Raw genomic sequence first — 21,846 nt, forward strand, 5'->3', positions numbered from 1 at the left:
AAACATTGGGTCCTTTAAACCCACCTTGGTTATTCCTCCCCTGCAGTGTCAGACTGTCTACATTCACTGGTTCACTCTAATAGGTCAGTGATTCTGATGGCCGTCACTATCTGAACTCACTAACACAGTAAAAATACTCTGAACTGTTCCTTTAAGCTCCCATCATCCCCATGAGCTGAGAGAGGAAACCTGCTCCACCTGCCCAGGTGTGATGAAGGACGAGATAACCATGTGTTTGTGTGTTTGGTAAGAGCCGAGGAGGATCACCTGGACCGGCGTGTCAGTGTGTGCAGAGTTCACGTCCCAAAGTGCAAACATGAGGAGAAAGTCCAGCCGAGTTTCATAAGGACACGACGGGGACCGGAGTGAACCGGATCACTCACATAACTGACACACTGCTACATGACTGTTGACTGGCTGTCTGTTAGGAGGGTTTATTATTACAGCAGAATATTCATGGATCTATACCAGTCAGAATACGGCCTGAGGCGGTCCATATCTAACTTTAATCAAGATTCAAACGCTTTGACATGTTTCCTTTAAAATGTGTGTTGTGTTTTATCATCCTGTGTGAAACACTCTGAGACGTGCTTTACAGATAAACTTACCTTTGAATGAGAGGAACCAAGACTTTATGAACGTTTAACTTTGATTAAATCACAACAAAAAACAACTTTTACATGATATTCTAAGGCTGAGATGCTCTTGTAGATTTTTCTAGAACCAAAGTGTCACATTTACCGTGTCCTGGGTTCTGGTGGTTCTTGGTTTCTCTGTGAGAGCTCTGATGTGGGTTCTTGTGTTTTTGTTGAATAAATGGACCGCTTTCTGGTTCTGTGGTCTCTGGGTTCTTCTTCATGTTTGGGTTCCTTTGCTGTTGGTTCTCCAGTTTCTGGTTCTTCAGAGTTTTGTTGTTTTGATTTCATGTTAATACACTCAGTCATCATGTTTTTAAAAGTGCGACCCTGTTATGATTACTGTATTAATTCTATTTGTTATAATTGTTGTATGATTATGATCAAATGTGGTATAATTACCAGCCTTTAGGAACAAAAATGTCCAAAACTGCCATAAAATTATCATTTTTGCCAGCTTTCTGGGTTAAATCTGTAAATCAGCTGTTGTCTTGATCAGCACCGAGTCATTCTCAGGTCTGATCCTCCTGTTTTCTGGGCTTTAACCCTTTATTTCATTTAAATAAATCCACATTTGGGAGTTTGACCAAGAATGGATTAAAAGTATGGCACAACTTTACTGTTGACAATGAAGGAAATACAAAAAAATCAAAATGCCTTGATAAAAATGTATTATTTCATAAAAATGTGGGCAAACCTTCAGGAGTTATGTTTAAAAATTGAGACTGGATTTCTATTTCTATGGCTGTGAGCCAAAACTATGAAGATTAAAACAGAAAAGTCTTGAAATATTTCATTTAATATCTACGGAATAAAAAATATAAGGTTATTTATTAAATTACACATGAAAAAGACTTTTTTAAAATCATATTCTCATTAGTGGAGACGCTGGTGTGTCTGATAAATGAAAATAGTTTAAATTTAAAAAAAAAAAAAAAAAGAGATCCAAAATGTCAGAACTTTATTTTTTTCCATGATTGACAGCTTTGAAGTTTCTTTACATCAGCACCAAAGAATCGTCCAATCAGAAACCAGAGTTTATCTGACTGGTGTCCAATCAGAAACCAGAGTTTATCTGACTGGTGTCCAATCAGAAACCAGAGTTTATCTGACTGACGTCCAATCAGAAACCAGAGTTTATCTGACTGGTGTCCAATCAGAAACCAGAGTTTATCTGACTGACGTCCAATCAGAAACCAGAGTTTATCTGACTGACGTCCAATCAGAAACCAGAGTTTATCTGACTGACATCCAATCAGAAACCAGAGTTTATCTGACTGACAAATAAAAAAAAAAATCTAAGAAGGTAAAAAAACAAACAAACCCCAGGAAGTCTCTCCAACATTCATCATCCTCTCATAGGTCCAGGTTCTGGTCACATGACCGTCCTAACTCAAGAGCAGCCAATCAGCATCCAGGAGTCTTCAGCAGCTCATAAACAGGAAACTGGTCTTAACTAGCGGGGTTTACTCTCCTTTCCAGGGTTAAATTACAGCACTCTAACGGTTCACCTTCAGTCCTTGGACAGTGTGGCGTCGTGTTCTAGATGCTTCTGCCTTATTTTATTCCCACAGCCCCAGTTTTCCCATCCCACAACAACTGTTTTTCAAAACCCAAGAAAAACATGAGAACACAACGTCCAAACTCGAGCATTTTCAAGGATTTCAAGCACCAAGACGTCTTTAGCTCAACAGCATCATTTACTATGTTCAGTGGTTCTCAACAGGGGGGCTGAGGCCCAAAAGTGGGTCACACACACACACATGACATCTGAAGCCCTATAAGTCCACCTCAGTCCCTCCTTCAGACTTTAAATGGTAGAATAATTATTCAGCTGTTTATGCTGGATCCACTTCTCTACTATCTTTGACACGTTCAATTATTACTCTTAAAGTTTGACACTGACATTTACTGTGTGTGTGTGTGTGTGTGTGTGTGTGTGTGTGAGATAGAATGTTGGGACTCTCTCAGTGAGATCAAAGGAGAACAGCACAGCAACAACAGGCAGAGCTAACGTGATTGGTCCATACTCTGCGCTTCTTATTGGCTGGTTCAGAGAAAATACAAGAGCAGAGATGTTTAGATCACAGAGAAAGTTTCGTACAAAAAATCAGTGTCATTTTCCAGCAGGATCCGCCTGAATGAGAGGAAAAGACTGAAATTTGATCACACAGACATTTAGAGCACAAACATTATAATCTAAGAACAAGGAGGCAGTTTAGAGAATAAAGGCAGGTTAGAAGATAAATCTGAGACCGGAATCAATAAGTCATGATCTCTAACTGTTCAAATGTGCTCTCGAGTTTTGTAACAATAATGTCTCCATAAGCTTCACTCTGATGGTAGCTAGTTGGTTACCAAACACGATTTCTCTCTGCCATCATCTTCATGTTCCATCCAATAAAACAAAAACATTTATCAGAATCTCAGCGTTTTCATCTGGAACCTACCAGGACAGCCCGTCAGAGCGTCTTAGCCCCCTATCCTGATGTAACATCACAGGAACTCGGTGTGTAAAGTTTGAATCTGAGTCAGAGCTCCTGGAGAGGAGTTAAAGCTGATTGGCTGGTCTGAATGTAGAGATGAACTCTGACCTTTACCCAACTTAAAGGCTGGAAAAGTGAGAAACAGAACACACCCCTTTAAATATATAAAAATGCTGCTAAGTCAAACACCAACAGAAACATGATGTCCATAAATTGGCGGATTATTTTTGTACAAAAAGGTTTTTTTAACGTCCAAACGCGTCATTCCTGGTCACGCTCACAGTCCAACCTCATGTGATGCAGCTCCTTTAACCATGCAGCGGTCACATGATTAACCTCGGAACAAGCTTCTACAGTCCCTTTAACATCAACTGGATCATATCCTCTGCACCGGTGTGTTTGTAAATGGAGGGACTGGTTTGGTGGGTTTTTGACCCTGTTTACACCTCACATTAACACCAGTTCAGGGCATCAGAAACCAAGTGGTACTTCTAAACGTTTAGTGTGGAAATACCTGGCCTTTGTTGGCAACCTTTACGAAAGTGGGTGGAACTGGCGAGGGTTTCCTCGCTAAGTATCCCATTCTCTGCCTTTGATGATGTCATCCTTCAAAGTCTATAACACATTCCATCCTTTGCCTTTAATGATGTCATGTTTTAAACTTCATTAAGTATTCCGTTCTCTGCCTTTGATGATGTCATGTTTTAAAACCTTTAATAGACTTTAGAAAGATGACGTCATCAAAGCTTCTGGAACATTCCATCCTTGCCTTTGCATACAGGCCAATCCAGGCCCCTGGTTGTCATTCCTAAAGTTGTGTCCTTATGTTGACTGTCCTTTGTTGGCAACTTTCAGAAAAGTGTGTAGAGCTGCTGCCAGTTCTACACACTTTTCCAGAAGTTTCCAACTATGGCCTACTGTTTGGTGAAAAATGGAGGGGGGAAAAATCTCCAACATCCCCAGCTTCACCAACATTCCACTCCCCGCCTTTCATGTCTGTTTGCTTTAGAAACATGACGTCATCAAAGCTGTTAAAACATTCCATTTCAGTGTGACTACTAGATGTATTGTCTATATAGTGTATCAGTGGGGTTTGAAAAGTGTGATTATGGAAACATGAGGGGGGGAAAAGCTGTTAAAGAGTCGCTGCTAGCCTCTGAGCTGGTGATAAATTCACCCTCATTCATTCTTAACAGCATGTTGGGATACCTAGCCACAGGAGAACCACAGAGATGGTGGATGGGCTGAGTGAGAACCAGAGGAGGGACAGAGGGTTCTCATATCAGATATCAGGTTTATTAGAGTATGGACGCACGGACTACAGAGATGCCACTTGGTATCTGATCACTGAGCACAGATGTTAAAGCAGACGGTAATCCAGGTTCATGTCTGGTCCATCCCCAAACTCATTAATGTTAAAAAATTACTGATATCTATGAATCAAACGTCCCTTCAGGGCGTCAGTCTAGGGCGTGTCTAAACGTCTGTTCAGCTCTCGTCCATCCTGTCCTCGTCATCCACCTCCCCGCCTTCAGTCCTGCTCTTTATCTTCCACTCATCTCCGACCTCCTCCCCGATTACGATTCTCGTCTCCCGTCTCTCCTTGTTCATCTCCTTCCATGCCTCCCTTGTCTCCTTTACTTCTTCCTCACTGTCCTCCTCTTGCTCCTTGTCTTCTTCTGTCCTTGCTTCCGCTGTCTCCTCATCTTCTGTTCTTGCCTCCTTTGTTTTGTCTTCTTCTGTATTTGCTTCCTTTGTCCTGTCTTCTTTTGTCCTTGCTTCCCTCATCTCCTTGACTCCTTCTGTCCTTGCTTCCGTTGTCTCCAGTTCTTTTGACTTTGCCTCCTTGTCCTCTTTTTTCCTTGCCTCGTTCGTCTCCTTGTCTCCTTCTGTCCTTGCTTCCTTTGTCTCCTTCAGCTCTTCTGACTTTGCCTCCTTGTTCTCTTCTGTCCTTACCTTGTTCATCTCCTTATCTCCTTCTGTCCTTGCCTCCTTTCCTTCATCCTTAGAGTTTTCATTTTCATCCTTTATTTCCTCTCTCCTCTCTTCTGTCTCCTTGTTGTCCCTCTTCTTCTTTTCGTCTTCTTTCTCTTGCACGTCTCTTACGTCCTCCTCTTCTTCCTCCTCATCCTCCAGCTCGAGAACTTCAGGAGACCCTTCCTCCCAGGCTTTGGCCCCCAGCAGAGTCTCAGTCAGTGTCTTAAGGAGCTCCGTCTGGACCTCCTCTGGTTTTTGACCATTCGTCTTGTCCTCTTTGCCTCCCTTCTTCCTCTCAGGGAGAACCCCCGTCAGCTGGAAGGACCTCCTCCACAGCTCTGGGAGTTTCCTCAGGCGTGTCAGACCTTCCACCAGCCAGTCCAGCAGCTTCTGGGCAACGTAAACTTGGAGCACCTGCGGTGACGTTTCCTCCAGCTCCACTGGGTTTCCCTTGGTGAACTTGGTCCAGCGTGCCAGGAGGAACCTCTGCAGGACGGGCTTCATGCAGACTTCCAGAGGCTGCAGACGGAGCGAGCCACCTGCTGGGATCACGGCGGGGAGCGTTCCCGATCCACTGATGGAGGACAGGAAGGAGTCTCCAAGGTGCTCCCGGTGGCGGTCCATAACCAGCATGGATTTAGTCTGCTCCCCAAGGGCAGACACATACTGCAGCCAGATCTTCTTGGCCCAGATGTCCAGAGCATCTTCAACCGCCAGATTCTCCGCTCCGTCCTCCAGCACGATGAAGGCCGGCAGCTGTGCGGCGTCAAGTTCACGGTTAGCTAGCAGCAGAGATGGTAGCATGGTCCCGTCAGCTAACACGCTAATGTAGACGGTGAAGAGAGGGACTGTTCCAGTGAGCTCCACGGCGTCTGAGCGGTACGACTTATCCTGAACTAGCCTCAGGTCCAAAAAGATGGACAGTTCGTCCATCGCAGCTACGGTCTGCTCCGACAGATGATTGGCTGTAAAAACCTTTTGGGTAAAATCCGTGAACGTCTTCATCTTAGCTAGCAGAGAGGGCGGAAGAGAGCCGGCTAGAGACGGCGCTCTGCCGATGCTGTGAACGCCTAGTCGATGGTGCAGCATGAAGCTGACCGCCCAGTCATACGAGATACGGAAAGAGTCCATGAACGCGCCCTTCCTCTTCAGCGCCGACGCTTTTTGGAACAGGTTACTCTCCGTGATTGGAAGCTGCTGCTCACGCGTGGACATCACCCAGGCCACCATACGCTCCTCCCCGCCCTCATGAGTCATCTGTTCCTGCCCTGTCCGCCTCCAGCGCCACCTGGCCTCCTTCAGCCACGAGCGGATCAGCTCAGGCTCTGTTGAAAACACCCTGGACGTCTGGCGGAGTCCGTCACACAGAGCGGCCAAAGCGATCCTCAGCTGGCGGGCGGTGAGGAAGTCGTCCCTCTCTTTAGAGGCAGACATCACGGCGGCGGGCTGAATGTCGCCGTTTGCTGCTGACATCAGAGCAGACGTTGCACATTTGTCTTCTTTATCGAACTCGTCGTTGACATCCTCGTCGTCTGGATCCATGTCATCTAGGTCGTCCATGTGCTCGCTGTCAGAGAAGTCAAGGTCCTCCACCGGAGCCATCGGGTCCCCATCGCCTTGTGGAGGCTCTATCTGCTCAATGGCACCACTGCAGCAATGGGAACAAAACCAGAATTAGACTTACGATCATCATAATCATCATTTATTATCTTAGAGCCAAAATTAAAACCTGTGACAAAGGAAGACTGGAAGTGTCAACAGTAGCAACTTAAAAATCAACATGATCCTGATCAGCAAAATAATCTCACTAATTTTATATAAAATTTCTATAAACTTCATGATGAACTTACCTCACGCTGTCCTTAATAAAGCCAACTTTAGTCGATCCTAAAAAGACATGAAACAACATGTTAAAGAGGAGCAGCAACAACAGGAAAGAAAAATTACACATATTCCTCTTATTCCATTTCTATTTTACAGTTAGATTTATATTCAATATTTTTTATACTATTTTTTTGTGGTATATATCTATATATTAAGAATATTATATATGATTTATTTATATATTTCTAAGTGTATTTTTTTGTGTATATTTACCCTTTAAAGCCTGAATACACAAATTATAGCCACAAAATTCTCATTTTTTGGAACTGAAATGTTCATTTCAATTTCTACTGAAATCCAAAAAATCCAAATTTTCATAAAATTTAACATAAATATACATATTATCTCATTTGACACATTAGGCGTTTTTGGTAACTGACAATCTACTTGAGGGCATTTTTAGATTATATTTATCAGATTATATTAAGATTTTTTTTAGTAATTTATTGATCATATTGGTTTGATAGAGGTATCATAAAAGTATGTATCAAATATGATACAACAGGCTTTAAATGTTAAGAATATTTTATATGATATATTCAATATTTTTTACACTAATTTCCTATGATATTTATTTATATAATATGAAAATTTTACATGATTTATTTATATATTTTAACTGTATTTTGTTGTGGTGTATATAAATGTATTAAGAATATTTTATATGATTTATTTATATATTTTTAACTGTTTTTATCTGTGGTATATATATATATATATCAAGAATATTTTCTATGATTTATTTATATATTTTAAATTGTTTTTTTTCTGTGGTACATATAAATATATCAAGAATATTTATGAGGTTTATCTTCACATTATTTCACTTCAGTTCCTGCAGTCTCGGGCCGTGCTGACCTTTGTTCTGAGGCGAGAGGCCATGAAACTCCCAGAAGCAGCTGGGCTGTTTGCACAGGTTGGCCTTGCAGACGATGCAGCCATACACGCTCTCGTGGCGGATGTTCTTCAGGTTACAGTTCTTGCACCTCTTGGAGATGTTGCTGACCTTGGCCATCCGGTGCCTCTGTTTAACAGAGTCCTCTACTGTCTCCGTCTTGGCGGGGCGGTTGCTGGCTGTCTCTGTGGTTTCAAAGTATTTCTGAGCACACTTGGTGAGCTGGCTGCCCAGACGTTTGCGGAAATTGACTTGAGTAAAGAGGCCGTCCTGCACCCATGATGGGGGGTTCTCCTTGCGGCTCTCACGAAGCACGATGAAGGCGTTGACGACGCACAGGTTGACCAGAAACCAGAAGAGGCTGCGCCAGTGCTGGTCCTGGGGGATTCCTCCCAGCGGGTTGCAGGCCAGCAGCTGTTTGCAGATGTCGACTCCTCGCATGTTCTCCTGCAGCAGGCGGAAGGCCATGGGCCGGTCGATGGGGTCGAGACCGCCCACTTTGGTCTGCGATCGCCTCCACACCGTGTCTGCCTCCCCTGGGATGGCGTTGGTCGACAGACAGCCCATCTCTTTGGTGTCTCTCCAGCGTGTGGCCAGTAGAGGACCGCACTGTCTCTGCAGAAAGTCTCCAGCTTTCTCCAGCTCGCCGTCGTTCCACAGCGCTCGGGGGAGGATGGGGTTGGGCGGGGGAAAAGAGCTGGAGGCGTAGATGCCCTGGTCCAGAAGCTTCTGCATGAGCGGGACAGAGGCCAGTGAGTTTGCCAGGTAGAGCTGGTGGTGTTTGTCCTCTAGTCCCCTCACCAGCTCAGGGACCACGGTGAAGCCTGGCTCCCGGCCCCCCTGGCCGCCCCCCTGGATGAAGAGGCGGTGGCAGTAGCCTGACTTGGAGTCACAGAGAAGCCAGACCTGCGGCGGCGCCTGGCTGCAGCTCTCGTCCTCCAGGGTGGGCAGCAGAGCGCGGTCGATGGTCAGGCAGCAGTTGGCTTTATATGTATTCCACATGGCTCCGCCCACAATATCCAGCATGGGTCTGAAGATGTGCAGAGGGTCGGCGGGCTGGGTGGAGCCTCGGTACTCGTCAGTGGTGAAACTGCCCATGCGGATGTTGCTGGCGATCTGCTTGAAGCGTTTGAAGGTCATGGTGCGGTAGAAGGTGTAGCTGTTGTCGTAGTGATTCCAGGACCAGTAGTGCGACAGGTCAGGGAGCGTCTGGATGCCCATCAGGATGACCAGGCCCAGGAAACCTTTGATCTCATGGATGGAGACGGGAACCCAGTCAGCTTTACCGCAGCCCAGGTAGCGGCAGATCTTGGCGTGGGCGTTGGTCTCTTTGGTTATGAGGTCGAAGAGCGTGGGGGGGAAGAGCAGGCTGAAGAAGTCGATGGCGTCGCTGTTCCTGGAGAGGTTGTGTCGAGGTCCGCTGCGCTCCGTGAACGGCAGGACGGCAAACTTTGAACGTTCATCTTCATCCTCGTCTGACAGATGCTTCCAGTTATCAGCCGACCGCCACGATGGCTCGGGTAAGTCCTGGCTGCTGATTGGTTCCGTCTCTTCTGAAGGATGCTGCTCCTCACCATCACTGAGGTGGATGTCGGAGTCAAGGAAGGCTGAAACAACAAGAGGGGAGCGCCATAGTGACTAGAGCTATCACTAATAATAAAGTTGTTCTAAAAAAAAAAAGCATCCGTAGAAAAGTTATCAGCTGCTGATTGGTCAGAAAAATATCCAGCCACACAGCTAACTGCCATATTTAACGCATATTTGATCTCTGACCTGTTGATTTTTTACATTCCATGAAATTATGCTGAAACTTTATTTAACTAGAAACAACATTTTACAGCTAGCGCACAAGACGACCTGCAAAAGTAAAATATGACCTGATAAAAAAGACCTTTGGAGGGACAAACAATAAAAACAACTCAGTTTTAAAGAATGATATCAACAAAAAAGACAGTAAAGAAAAAAATAAATTTACACCAAGGGATGCAGTACAAGAGGAAAATGCAGAATAGGAGTAAAGGAAGAAGCTAGAGACAGATATTCCTCGAGAAGAAACAAGACAATAGAGGAAAGAAATGCAAAACAGAGAAGAGTGAGAAAAAGGTGCTAAAAAGGAGGATGCAGAGGAAAAGAGAAGAGGAAGATGCAGAAGAAAAGAGAAGAGGAAGATGCAGAAGAAAAGAGGAAGATGCAGAAAAAGGGGAAAGGAAGATGCAGAAGAAAAGAGAAAAGGAAGATTCAGAAGAAAAGAGAAGAGGAAGATTCAGAAGAAAAGAAAAGAGGAAGATTCAGAAGAAAAGAAAAGAGGAAGATGCAGAAGAAAAGAGAAAAGGAAGATGCAGAAGAAAAGAGAAGACTTCATTCTTTGGTCAAAACTACTTCCTGTTTAAAGTCAAGGCTGAGCTGTAAACTAATTTATGACTAATGATTTTCTGAGGCCATAGAAGTCGGAGAAACTAAAAATGCATCTAAACTAAAGCTCAGGGTTCGACCCTCACGCTGTGCAGAAAGACTTTAAACATGGGGGTGCAGATGGCTGAGCAGTTAGGCTGCGCTCCATGAAGGTGGATGGAATTCAGCCTGTAGCTCTGTCCCCACACATTCCCACTCTCTCCTCTGTCTCTGAACCTATCCACCATCCTCCTCTAGAAAACTAAGGCATTAAAGCATAAATCTACAAAAGAGGAAGGCAGAGAGCTTTAATCAGAGACTCACAAACCTTTAAACATTCTAAATCAGTAGAGGAATAGTGATAGATCATTTTACTATAGATAACACTCGGCTTCTTTCTAGTTTTTACACTGTAGACGTGTTTTAGACACCACAGGAGAGTCCATCTGTTTTGGCTGTAGTTTCCTTTCACATGATGGATCTTGCAGATAAAATTCTTCTTCTCCTGCTGAAACCTTATATAACCCATTATTCTACACTTGGCTGTCTCACGTCCTGGATTCCTTCGCCTCGCCTTGACCCTCCCGTCAGGTCGGCGTTGTTTACTTTAGCTCAGACGGAGCCAAGAGCTGGAGGAGAGGAGAAACAACCCTGCCAAGAAACTCAGAACTGCACGGTCCTGTCAGTGTTTGGTGGTACAGGTCACTCAGGGTTTAAGCTGACCACCAAGACTGCAGTCCAAGTCTAACAGGACCATGCCTCTGTTTTCTGAAAAAGCAACAGGAAACTACAGATTTAGAGTAAGTTCCTGTGGGAGATGTGGTTCCAAAATGTTCACTATTTCGATGATGTTGGTACCAGTTGATTCAGGGGATATGATTTGATATTTTAACGATAAACACTAGAAAAACATACAAAAAAAATAAGACAAATCTAGAGTTTTCTTTAAACCGCTGATGCTTTGGAAAAATGTCCCTCTCCACTCTCCAGCTTTGGCCCCCTGTCCAAAAGTTCCGCTGTTTTTGTGCAGAAGTTTGCCTTCAGAACTTCAGATTAGCGGCTGGCGGGGATTTCTGCACCAAACGTTTAGTGTTGTTTCTGACTGTGAAAGTTAAATTTGAGCTTCTCTAGTCTCTAGAAGTGGGCGGGGCCTATTCAGAAAGCGCTCTCACATGGTCTGTTACCACCAGGTGGTCCGGTTTGTTTCAGTTGATCCTGATCTTTCTGTGTTTCCTCTGCTGATGTCCATCCAGTCCCACTCTTTGTGATTGAAAATCCCTCTCTATTAGAGATCTGGATCATGTGGCCCAGTAATCACAGTCAGTCTTTAGGCTCTCAAACAGCTCTTCATCTGGTACCAGATGGATTTTTAAATGTGGGTTAGAGACCGGCTCTGTTATGTTTATATAGAAGAGCCGTCTCTGCGCAGACATGTCATCACTCAAACTCCAAGATTCCAACAATCTTTCTTTTTTTCATTTTCTGTTTTTAGTTGGGGACTTTTGGGAAAGTGCTTTTAGTTAAAATCACTTTTCTGGGAAAAAAAAATCACTATTCTGAAATTACCAACTAAAGCCCGGCATTTAGCAAAAAAGAAGAAAAAAGCTGCAGGTTTCATTCCATCCTCTGTCTTTGATAATCTTTGCCTTTAAAGATGAGGTCATCAACACTCATATAACATTCTAATCTTGACGTTTAAAGTCATCAGAGCTTAAAAAACATTCCATCTTTGTCATTTAAGATAATGTCATTGATGCTTAAACAACATTCCATCCACGTTTCAAGGACGAGGTCATCAACACTAATACCATTCTTGACTTTTAAACTCATCAAAACTTATAACACATTCCATATATACCTCCAAAGATAATGTTGTTGATGCTTTTGGAACATTGCATCCTTGCATTTAAGGATGAGGTCATCAACATTGAAAAAAAAAAAACATTCCAATCTTGACTTAAGAAGTCATCAGTCTGTTAAAGATGGCATACTAACTTATTAAACATCCCTGCCTTGCCTTTAAGGATGAGGTCAGCACTAACAAAACATTCCATTCTTGACGGTTCTAACATCTTTGCCCCTAAAGATAATGTTGACACTTAAAGAACATCCCATCCTTGATTACAGAAGTCATCTAAGCTAATAAAACATTTCATCCTTTCCTTTAAAGATGAGGTCATCAACACTAATCAAACATTCCATTCTTGAATGGTCTATCCTTGCCTCAAAAGATGTTTTTGAGGCTTAAACAACATTCCATTTTTGATTTAAGAAGTCATCAAAGCGTATAAAACATTACCCCCTTGCCTTTAAAATTGTCATCAAAGCGTATGAAACATTCCTTTCTTGGCTTTAACATGCAGGCCAGTCTAGCCCCCCAGCTGTCATTCCAGTCTAACCAGAACCAGAACTATTTTCTTAATAATGTATTAGCCTTTCCATTAAAAGCATGTTAATAACCAAACAAGGGAGGCTCTGGTCTCAGTCCTAGACTCCTCTAGGCTCTGGTCTCAGTCCTGGACTCCTCTAGACTCTGGTCTCAGTCCTGGACTCCTCCGGAGTCTGGTCTCCCTTTGTCAGTCTAGACCTGTAGTTGGAGGTCTGCAGGACTAAGTCCTAAGCTTTTTAAAGTGTAGGGATCATAGCTGATGGAAGCAGAAATGTTCTGATGATAACTGTGGAGTGCAGCGCCACCTAGAGCTTTAGCGGACTAACTTCCCTTCATTCACAGTGATCAGATCAGCGGTTCATCACACCTGATTTTCATGACTGTTTCTGACCTTTAAGTGGAGTTCAAACTGCCGGACCGTCTAAATGTTCTGGTGTGATCTTTGGTGACCAGCCGGCTTATAGAGCTCGTGTAGAGAAGGTAAATCAAACTGTGTCACAGCGTGTTTGTTTTTGAGGGTGTAGTCTTACCGCGGCGCCGACAGAAGGCGCTGTGGTGCGCTGGGTTTCTCAGCAGGTGTTCGGCCATGTGGTCAGCAGATTGAGGCGTAAAGCCGCAGTACGAGCAGTGCAGCACGAACATGCTGGAAATAAACATGATGGAGATTATTAAGGAGAAGGTAAACGCTGTAGTCATGACAACAGAAACTTAAGAAAATGACAAGTCCAGTCGTCTTTAAACCTGAAGCTGCAGAGCTCATGCAAATAAAAATTCAATACTACAGATTAGCCTTTCATTCGGGGTGGGGGGATGGGGGTGGGGGGGTACCGTCTTTCAACACTCATCCCTCATCATAATGCAGGAAAATTACGTATGAATTTAAAGTTCCTCCGAGACAAAAAGCCAGACAACAAGCTTGAAAACGAGCGACAGTTTGAACAATTTATGCACCAACTTTAAACTCAAAGTGAAAATAACGCATTTAATTTTTAAATATCATTAAGACCAGTATAGACCACTGAAAACTTGACATTCATTTTGAATTATTTACATAGTTTTTGGTTTTAACAGAGTTGACAAAAATCTAGATATGGTGGTCAAAAAAGTCACATTTAGAGAAAATATTGAATTAAAAATCTGTTCCTCTCACAACTGCTAGCCTACAGAAACCCTCACCTCACATGACTGTCAAAGACAAAGTTCTGGACCTGTTTAGTCCCTTTTCTCTAGAATCATACTTATCTGTCATGTTCTTTCTTAAAGACCCTGTAAAGTGAAAATAAATCCATATTTAACTTTGTTGTATGATAGCTCACTGTGTTACGAACCCCTAAATCAAATTTCAGACACATCAAACATCTCTAAGTTTATGAAACTAAGCTTTAAAATCATTAAATAAGGCAGTAAAATCTGCTCCAGGATGGCGTGGGCGTGTCTGTTCATGAGCTGAAGTCACGCCCACACCAAAGAAATGCAATCCTCTCACATAAAAAAAAGCTACAATCTGATTGGATGAGGGCAATCATGCTATTAGCCCTGCCCCTTGACCTTACATCGACCTCATGATCAGAGAGCAGCTGCCTGACTCTGTGCCAGAGAAGAGACAAAGTCTGTTTTCTGTCTCAAATCTCTGTTAAGATGCTTTAAACCAGTGTTACTCAACCAAAGAGCCACAGTGGTGAAAAATACCTTTGAAAGAGCCACAATCTAAGAGGTCAAAAGAGGCAAAAACAGCTGGAAGTAGCAATAACAATGAGTTAAAGGTGGCAAAAATGCACAAACGCAACAAAAATGGGTGAAAATGGGAAGGAAAAGGGTCAGAAAGTAGCAAAAATGGGTTACAGGTAGCAAAAAATTGTATGAAAGTGGCCAAAAAATTAGTGAAAAGTGACTAAAATGGGCAAAAAGCAGTCAAGAGTGGCAGAAATGGGCAAAAAGAGGAAAAAAGTGGTATTTAATGACAAAAGGTAAATCAAGGGGGTGAAAATGGGGAGAAAAAACTGTGAAAAAATGGGGGGAAAAGTAGGATAAAAGTGGTATTTAATAGCAAAAGGTAGCTTAAATTGGCAAAAATGGGATAAAAGTGGCAAAAATTGGGCAAAAATGGGCAAAATAGTAGGAAAAAAGTGGTAATTAATAGCAAAAGGTAGCTTAAATTTGCAAAAATGGGGTTAAAGTAGCTAAAATGGGCAAAAATGTAAAAAAAAGGGGCAAAAATTGGGGAAAAACTGTGAAAAAATGGGCAAAAATGTAGGATAAAAGTGGTATTTAATGGCAAAAGGTAGCTTAAATTGGCAAAAATGGGGTTAAAGTAGCTAAAATGGGCAAAAATGTAAAAAAAAGGGGCAAAAATTGGGGAAAAACTGTGAAAAAATGGGCAAAAATGTAGGATAAAAGTGGTATTTAATGGCAAAAGGTAGCTTAAATTGGCAAAAATGGGATAAAAGTGGCAAAAATTGGGGAAAAAAGTAGGAAAAAAGTGGTATTTAATGGCAAAAGGTAGCTTAAATGGATGAAAAGATGCAAAAAAATGTGAAAAATGGCAATAAAGTTTACCTTTGTTTAAGGTTTTCTGGGGGAATAATATTTAAAATTAAGACATAAAAGAGCCAGAAATAATCACAACAGAGCCACACGTTGAGTGTCACTGCTTTCAATGATCCATAGACCACTGTGGCTGATAGATTTGGTAAATTTACCTCACAGTGAACAGAAAAACAGCGTTTAACTGACTGTTAACTTTAATAAAGGCAGAGGCATCAGCTAACAACAGACCGGGCTGAGATGAACTGCTCTGTGATTTTAGATTGGAGTGTTAGAGGGGCGGGGTCATTCCCTACTGTGGGCTGGTGACATCATCAGTCCACATATTGGCCCCGCCCACATCAAACCCAGCCAGGAAAGAGGTGAAAATCTTTCTAACAGTCTAAATCCAGAAATCAGTCACATGTAGATCTCAGTGTTTTCATGTTTACAGCGACCAGATTCCAACATTTCTAGAGTGTTCAGACATAAAGGATGGATTTCTCTTTACAGGGTCTTTAAATGTGTGGATGTGACTATCAGTGGATCACTTCTGAGGCAAAATGTGAAATGAGGTTTTCTAGGTGGATTATTTTTCTACATTAGATGTAAAACTGTCACAGAAGAGCCACATGCTGATTACCGGTGCTGTACGCTGTGTTTAAATCATACCTTATTAAAGACTGCTGCTTTTTAAAATCGAGAGGCTGGTAGGTGATAGAGTTAAATTCAACCCTGGTTGTCAGGATGAGCTTCTTTAACAACGGCCCATTTTTTCATGGTTCTTCAGAGAGCAATGAGCAAAATCTGATCATTTAAAATGCTTCATTCAGCAGATATCATTGAGAGGAAATGTCTCATGTTTACAACGGATTTGTGCAATTTAAGAGGTTCGCAGGACTCTGTCTGCTTAGGGACTTAAAAGTAGAAATCAGCCGGTATTAAGCGGCTGATGTTTTGTGTATTTTCAGCCCTGAGACTCTGTGTGAGAATTACTAATACCAGATTATATCTCTGCTTCCAGGTCTGACATGAACAAAAGCAAACCTGCAGAATATTTCACAGACACAGAGCGACACCTGCAGGCCACAGAGAGTCACTGCAGCTCTCCACAGGCTTCCTGTCACTCCTGATGGCTTTATTTTTATGGTTTATTAAAGGTTAAATCTGGCGTTATCACAGATAAACAGAACATCTTACTATGATGGAAGCTACATTCTTGTTTGAAGCAGTTTTATCACTTTATCTTATTTTATTTTATTTTATATTCAGGGTGTTATGTGTTTCTTTACAATGAGTGGATCTGATTTTAATTTATTGAAAGAATTTGAGGTGAAAAAAACTGATTTTACCTTTCTATTCAGTTTTTTTTATCACAAGAGAGCTTGTAGTCTCTGACCCCGTTTATACCACACATTAACATCCATCTGGTGGTGAGGCCAGAATAAGGACGGTTCATTTTTGATCACTGTCTTTACAAGACAGCACAGATTCCTAATTTTACACAATGAAGGTCCCTGCACAGCTGAGGCATTTTTTTGTGAGAATAATTAACAGAAAAAATATTTTTATCCAAGCCTGTAACCGTGGTTGATCTTTGTCAAAGTCTGGTTCCTGATGAGAACCTGAGTGTGGCTGAACGTCATAAAATGACATAATTATAGAGTCTCTCCGTGTGGTGTATATTGTGATTTTTTTTTTTTTACTAAAAAAAAAACATCAGATAAATAGCCTTTTCTGTACAGTTACTTAATTAAATAATCATATTATTTTTATGACTGTACAATAAATATCAACATATCCTCCAATAAATTATCGCCCAATATTTCAAATACTTTATTTTATTAATCTGAAAATAAGATACCAACCAATAAATCCATCGATAATTCAGGCATTTATTGTCTCCCTCATGAGACCCCGAAACAGTAGGTGGCAGTGCGGTACGTGACCGTTCATTAAGCCCCAGAAAAGAAGAATCGTCTGCTGAGCAGAGACTAAACACAGCTGTACCAGTCTGTAGCAGTCTTTGTCTGACTAGTGTGGGAGTTCTTCAGAGTTTCAGAGGAAGATAATACCACTGTGTTTGTAAAAGATGCTCTGCAACAATTCCTTTAAAGCCTATAAAACATTTCATCCTCTGACTATGATGATGTCATCCTTTAAAGCCTATAAAACATTTCATCCTCTGACTATGATGATGTCATCCTTTAAAGCCTATAAAACATTTCATCCTCTGACTATGATGATGTCATCCTTTAAAGCCTATAAAACATTTCATCCTCTGACTATGATGATGTCATCCTTTAAAGCCTATAAAACATTTCATCCTCTGACTATGATGATGTCATCCTTTAGAGCCTATAAAACATTCCGTCCTCTGACTATGATGATGTCATCCATTAAAGTCTATAAAACATTCCGTCCTCTGACTATGATGATGTCATCCATTAAAGTCTATAAAACATTCCGTCCTCTGACTATGATGATGTCATCCATTAAAGTTTATAAAACATTCCGTCCTCTGACTATGATGATGTCATCCATTAAAGTCTATAAAACATTCCTTCCTCTGACTATGATGATGTCATCCATTAAAGTCTATAAAACATTCCTTCCTCTGACTATGATGATGTCATCCATTAAAGTCTATAAAACATTCCCTCCTCTGACTATGATGATGTCATCCATTAAAGTCTATAAAACATTCCGTCCTCTGACTATGATGATGTCATCCATTAAAGTCTATAAAACATTCCGTCCTCTGACTATGATGATGTCATCCATTAAAGTCTATAAAACATTCTTTCCCTTGACTATGATGATGTCATCCATTAAAGTCTATAAAACATTTCGTCCTCTGACTATGATGATGTCATCCATTAAAGTCTATAAAACATTCCGTCCTCTGACTATGATGATGTCATCCATTAAAGTCTATAAAACATTCCGTCCTCTGACTATGATGATGTCATCCTTTAAAGTCTATAAAACATTCTGTCCTCTGACTATGATGATGTCATCCTTTAATGTCTATAAAACATTGCATCCTCTGCCTTTGACAATGTCATCCTTTAATATCTATAAAACATTCTGTCCTCTGCCTTTGACAATGTCATCCTCTAATGTCTATAAAACATTTTTATCCTCTCCCTTTGATGATGTCATCCGCTAATGTCTTTAAAACATTCTGTCCTCTGACTATGATGATGTCATCCTTTAAAGTCTATAAAACATTCTGTCCTCTGACTATGATGATGTCATCCTTTAAAGTCTATAAAACATTCTGTCCTCTGACTATGATGATGTCATCCTTTAAAGTCTATAAAACATTCTGTCCTCTGACTATGATGATGTCATCCTTTAAAGTCTATAAAACATTCTGTCCTCTGACTATGATGATGTCATCCTTTAAAGCATATAAAACATTACATCCTCTGACTATGATGATGTCATCCTTTAAAGTCTATAAAACATTCCGTCCTCTGACTATGATGATGTCATCCTTTAAAGTCTATAAAACATTCTGTCCTCTGACTATGATGATGTCATCCTTTAAAGTCTATAAAACATTCCGTCCTCTGACTATGATGATGTCATCCTTTAAAGTCTATAAAACATTCTGTCCTCTGACTATGATGATGTCATCCATTAAAGTCTATAGAACATTCCGTCCTCTGACTATGATGATGTCATCCATTAAAGTCTATAGAACATTCCGTCCTCTGACTATGACCATGTCATCTTTAAAGCCTATAAAAAAATCCTGTTATCTGACTGTGATGATGTCATCCTTTTGAAAAATATTCCATTTCACTCTAACCAGTTCCTCCATCATTTATTGTCTAAATAGTATATCAGTGTGTGTTCTTTAAAAGCATGTTTATGATAACATGAGGGAGAAAAGCTGTTAAAGAGGTACCGCTAGCCTCTCACCTGCTGGCTTATTGGCCCTCATTCATTCTCATCAGCATGTAGAGATACAAAGCCACGGCTGAAGAGCCACAGACCTGATGTATGGGCTGCTGTTAGAATAAAAGGAGGGGCAGAGTTTTGGTCTTTTGATGCAGACTATGGATGCATGGACTAAAGCGAATGACTAAAACGCATCATTAGTGTAAGGCGTAAACATCCCCACTGTGTGTGAATGAAGTAATCCCTGATCAATAAGTGATGGATGAGTCATTAATAGGAGCATCTCACCATGGAGGAGGCCGTCTGTGCAGAGGAAGAACTCCATCTTTGGATTTTGGCACATGGTGACTGAAAAAAACAAGATCCAATCATTAGTCCTCCAATTAATCAATCAATCAATCAATCAATCAATCAATCAATCAATCAATCAATCAATCAGCTGACCTGCAGGCTGACCTGCAGATTCAGTGAGGTCACCATTCAGATCAATAATCCTGCTGTAGTACATGTGCATTCTTACTGGATCATGTGAGCAGCGTAGGCTCTGGAGCAGCAGCTGCTGTAGGGACACAGCAGACAGTGGACGTGGGTCGGGTAGTGGGCGGAGAAGTCCGACGCATCAGTTCCACACTCCAGACACAGGAGGCGCTCTTCCTCACAGGATAAACTCCTGCAGGACGGCAGAGCAGGAACAGAGATGATATTTGTTAAAGTGGCGCTGACACCACATTTTTCAAACTTCTCCAGAACTTAATAATACCTGAGCAGTTCTTTAAATTAGTTTGCGTTCTTCATCCCCCTAAGGTCTAATTTTTATTCTCCTCTACTTCTGTCATCCTCATTTATGTTATCACCAAACTGCAGACACGTCTCCAGCTTTGACCACATATACATGTAATGAGGGGCTAACATCATGCTTTACAATCATACTGAGTACAGTTTCTGCGGGGTTTTTGGGTACGAGTACTTAGTCTTGTTCTGGCACTTCAGTATCAGTGCATCCCTAATCTCTGTTGAAATACTGACCATGTTAGCTAACAGTCTAAGCCTTTTCAGAACAACAGAACAAGACAAGAACGTCTCTGCCGTCTGAGTCTAACTGTTGGTTGGTTTCAGGACGCTACTAGAAAATAATTGTGAAAAGGGAAATATAAATCTTGCTCTGAAAGGCTGTAACTGTAAATCTGGTGCATTCTTGTTGATTTTGATGTGAGACACATTAGCACCATGAGTGAAGTTATCCACTGAGTGTAGCTCTTGAAAGCCAGTTTTGGTCTCAATAGTAACTCGACTTTTCTAACAGCATGTACATTTCGCAGACGTACTCGGCGCCCCCTTCAGGCTGACCTGTTGACGCTGATGCGGCGGCTTATCGTTCTCTTGGCCGGTGATCGGGGACCTTTGGAGGAGGACGGCGGACTCCTCTGGCTCAGAGACTTCTGGTGCTCCGTCTTGATGTTGATTGGCTGGATGAGGGGAGAGGGGCTCTGCAGCATTCTGGCTCCCGACGATGTCGTCCCAGGCCGCATCTTCCCGTACGTCCTGATGGTCACCTGGAAACAGACGGACAGGTATCAGAGCTGAGGAGGGCCGTCACTGGTCCGTCAGAAACACCTGCCGGTGCTCACAGCTGACCTTTGACCCCGGGGGCAGTCCCTCCAGCTGAGTGGGGCGTCTAAAGCTGCGGTGGTTTTCCATCTTGTGCTGCATCTTATCTTTGAGGAAGACGAACTGGAGACGACAGCGGTTACAGTGGAAGGCCTGGCTCACCTGAGACACACGGAAAACAGAGACACTTAGAACCTTTATGGTTCTAATTAACTTCACCCCTCACTGGCCCTCTGATTGGCCCGATGACGGACCAATCAGAGAGCAACAGAAGAGAAAGTTAAGAAAGGCAGTCTTGTTTTTTTTCATCTCAAACAGAGTATGACTGTTGTTGTTTCATCTGTCCAAATAAACCAGGTCAAAGAGGAAACACCTCTTCGTTTAGGACCAGCCTCCCTTGACGGTCTGAACCCTCCAGGTGTGACAGCTTACCTGGTGTCTCAGCAGGTGTTGCTGGTAGGTGGTGGGGTTCCTGGTCACCTTCAGGCAGAAGACACACAGAAGGAAGCGAGAGTCTCTGTGGAAGCTGGTGAAGTGCTGCAGGACGTCCGAGTAGAACGAGGAGCGATACGAGCACACCTGGAAGACACACCTGAGTTAACGAGGCCAGGGCAGGTAAGGGGGACTGGGGGAGGAGTCTGGCTCACCTGGCAGATATACGGCATCTCTCCTGGTTTGTGGCTGGACTTCATGTGGTTCAGGAAGGCCGGCTCGTTCTCAAATGCCCACTCACAAATACGACACATACCTGGAGGAGAGGGAGACAGGTGAGGCCTTCAGGAACAGGACAGGAAAGACCTGGACCCCCCCCCCCCCAACTTAGACTGACCATTAGGTTTACATGTTCCAGGCTAGGTGTAGGGGGTCCTGGTTCCTGTTGAAGGGAGGGGTAGGGTGAAGGTCTGGGACTACATGGACCTTCAACCAGAGATTTACTGAGGAACACTCCAAACTGATGGGAACTCTCCCAGAATTCCAACAATCTAACATCATAATCAGTGTTGTTTCAGTGAATGTGGTCCTTTGGACTTAAATAATGTGTTTGAAAAAGTCCAGATCTGGATCCAACAGGACTACTAAACACAGACACAGAGGTTTAGATCTGAATAAAGGACTCTGAGGGGTCGGGGTCAAAGTTCCAGACAA

At 42.4% G+C, this 21,846-nt stretch overlaps 1 protein-coding gene across 3 annotated transcripts in view; it reads right to left on the reverse strand.

The window, feature by feature from the left end:
• Positions 1–1,579: 1,579 nt before the first annotated feature.
• Positions 1,580–21,846, reverse strand: part of pogzb (pogo transposable element derived with ZNF domain b) — a 34,803-nt gene continuing 14,536 nt past the window's right edge. For all 3 annotated transcript variants that reach the window (XM_041793008.1, XM_041793009.1, XM_041793010.1), the window contains 10 exons: positions 21,348–21,448; positions 21,133–21,279; positions 20,728–20,862; positions 20,440–20,645; positions 19,613–19,762; positions 19,381–19,440; positions 13,188–13,300; positions 7,841–9,484; positions 6,949–6,985; positions 1,580–6,746 (listed from right to left, as the gene is read on the reverse strand). In XM_041793008.1, the coding sequence (XP_041648942.1) occupies positions 4,610–6,746; positions 6,949–6,985; positions 7,841–9,484; positions 13,188–13,300; positions 19,381–19,440; positions 19,613–19,762; positions 20,440–20,645; positions 20,728–20,862; positions 21,133–21,279; positions 21,348–21,448 (4,730 nt within the window). In that variant the 3' untranslated portion in view covers positions 1,580–4,609. The remainder of the gene's footprint in view (positions 6,747–6,948; positions 6,986–7,840; positions 9,485–13,187; positions 13,301–19,380; positions 19,441–19,612; positions 19,763–20,439; positions 20,646–20,727; positions 20,863–21,132; positions 21,280–21,347; positions 21,449–21,846) is intronic.

The sequence above is a fragment of the Cheilinus undulatus genome, linkage group 8 (genome assembly GCF_018320785.1).
Source record: "Cheilinus undulatus linkage group 8, ASM1832078v1, whole genome shotgun sequence".
Lineage (NCBI taxonomy): Eukaryota > Metazoa > Chordata > Actinopteri > Labriformes > Labridae > Cheilinus > Cheilinus undulatus.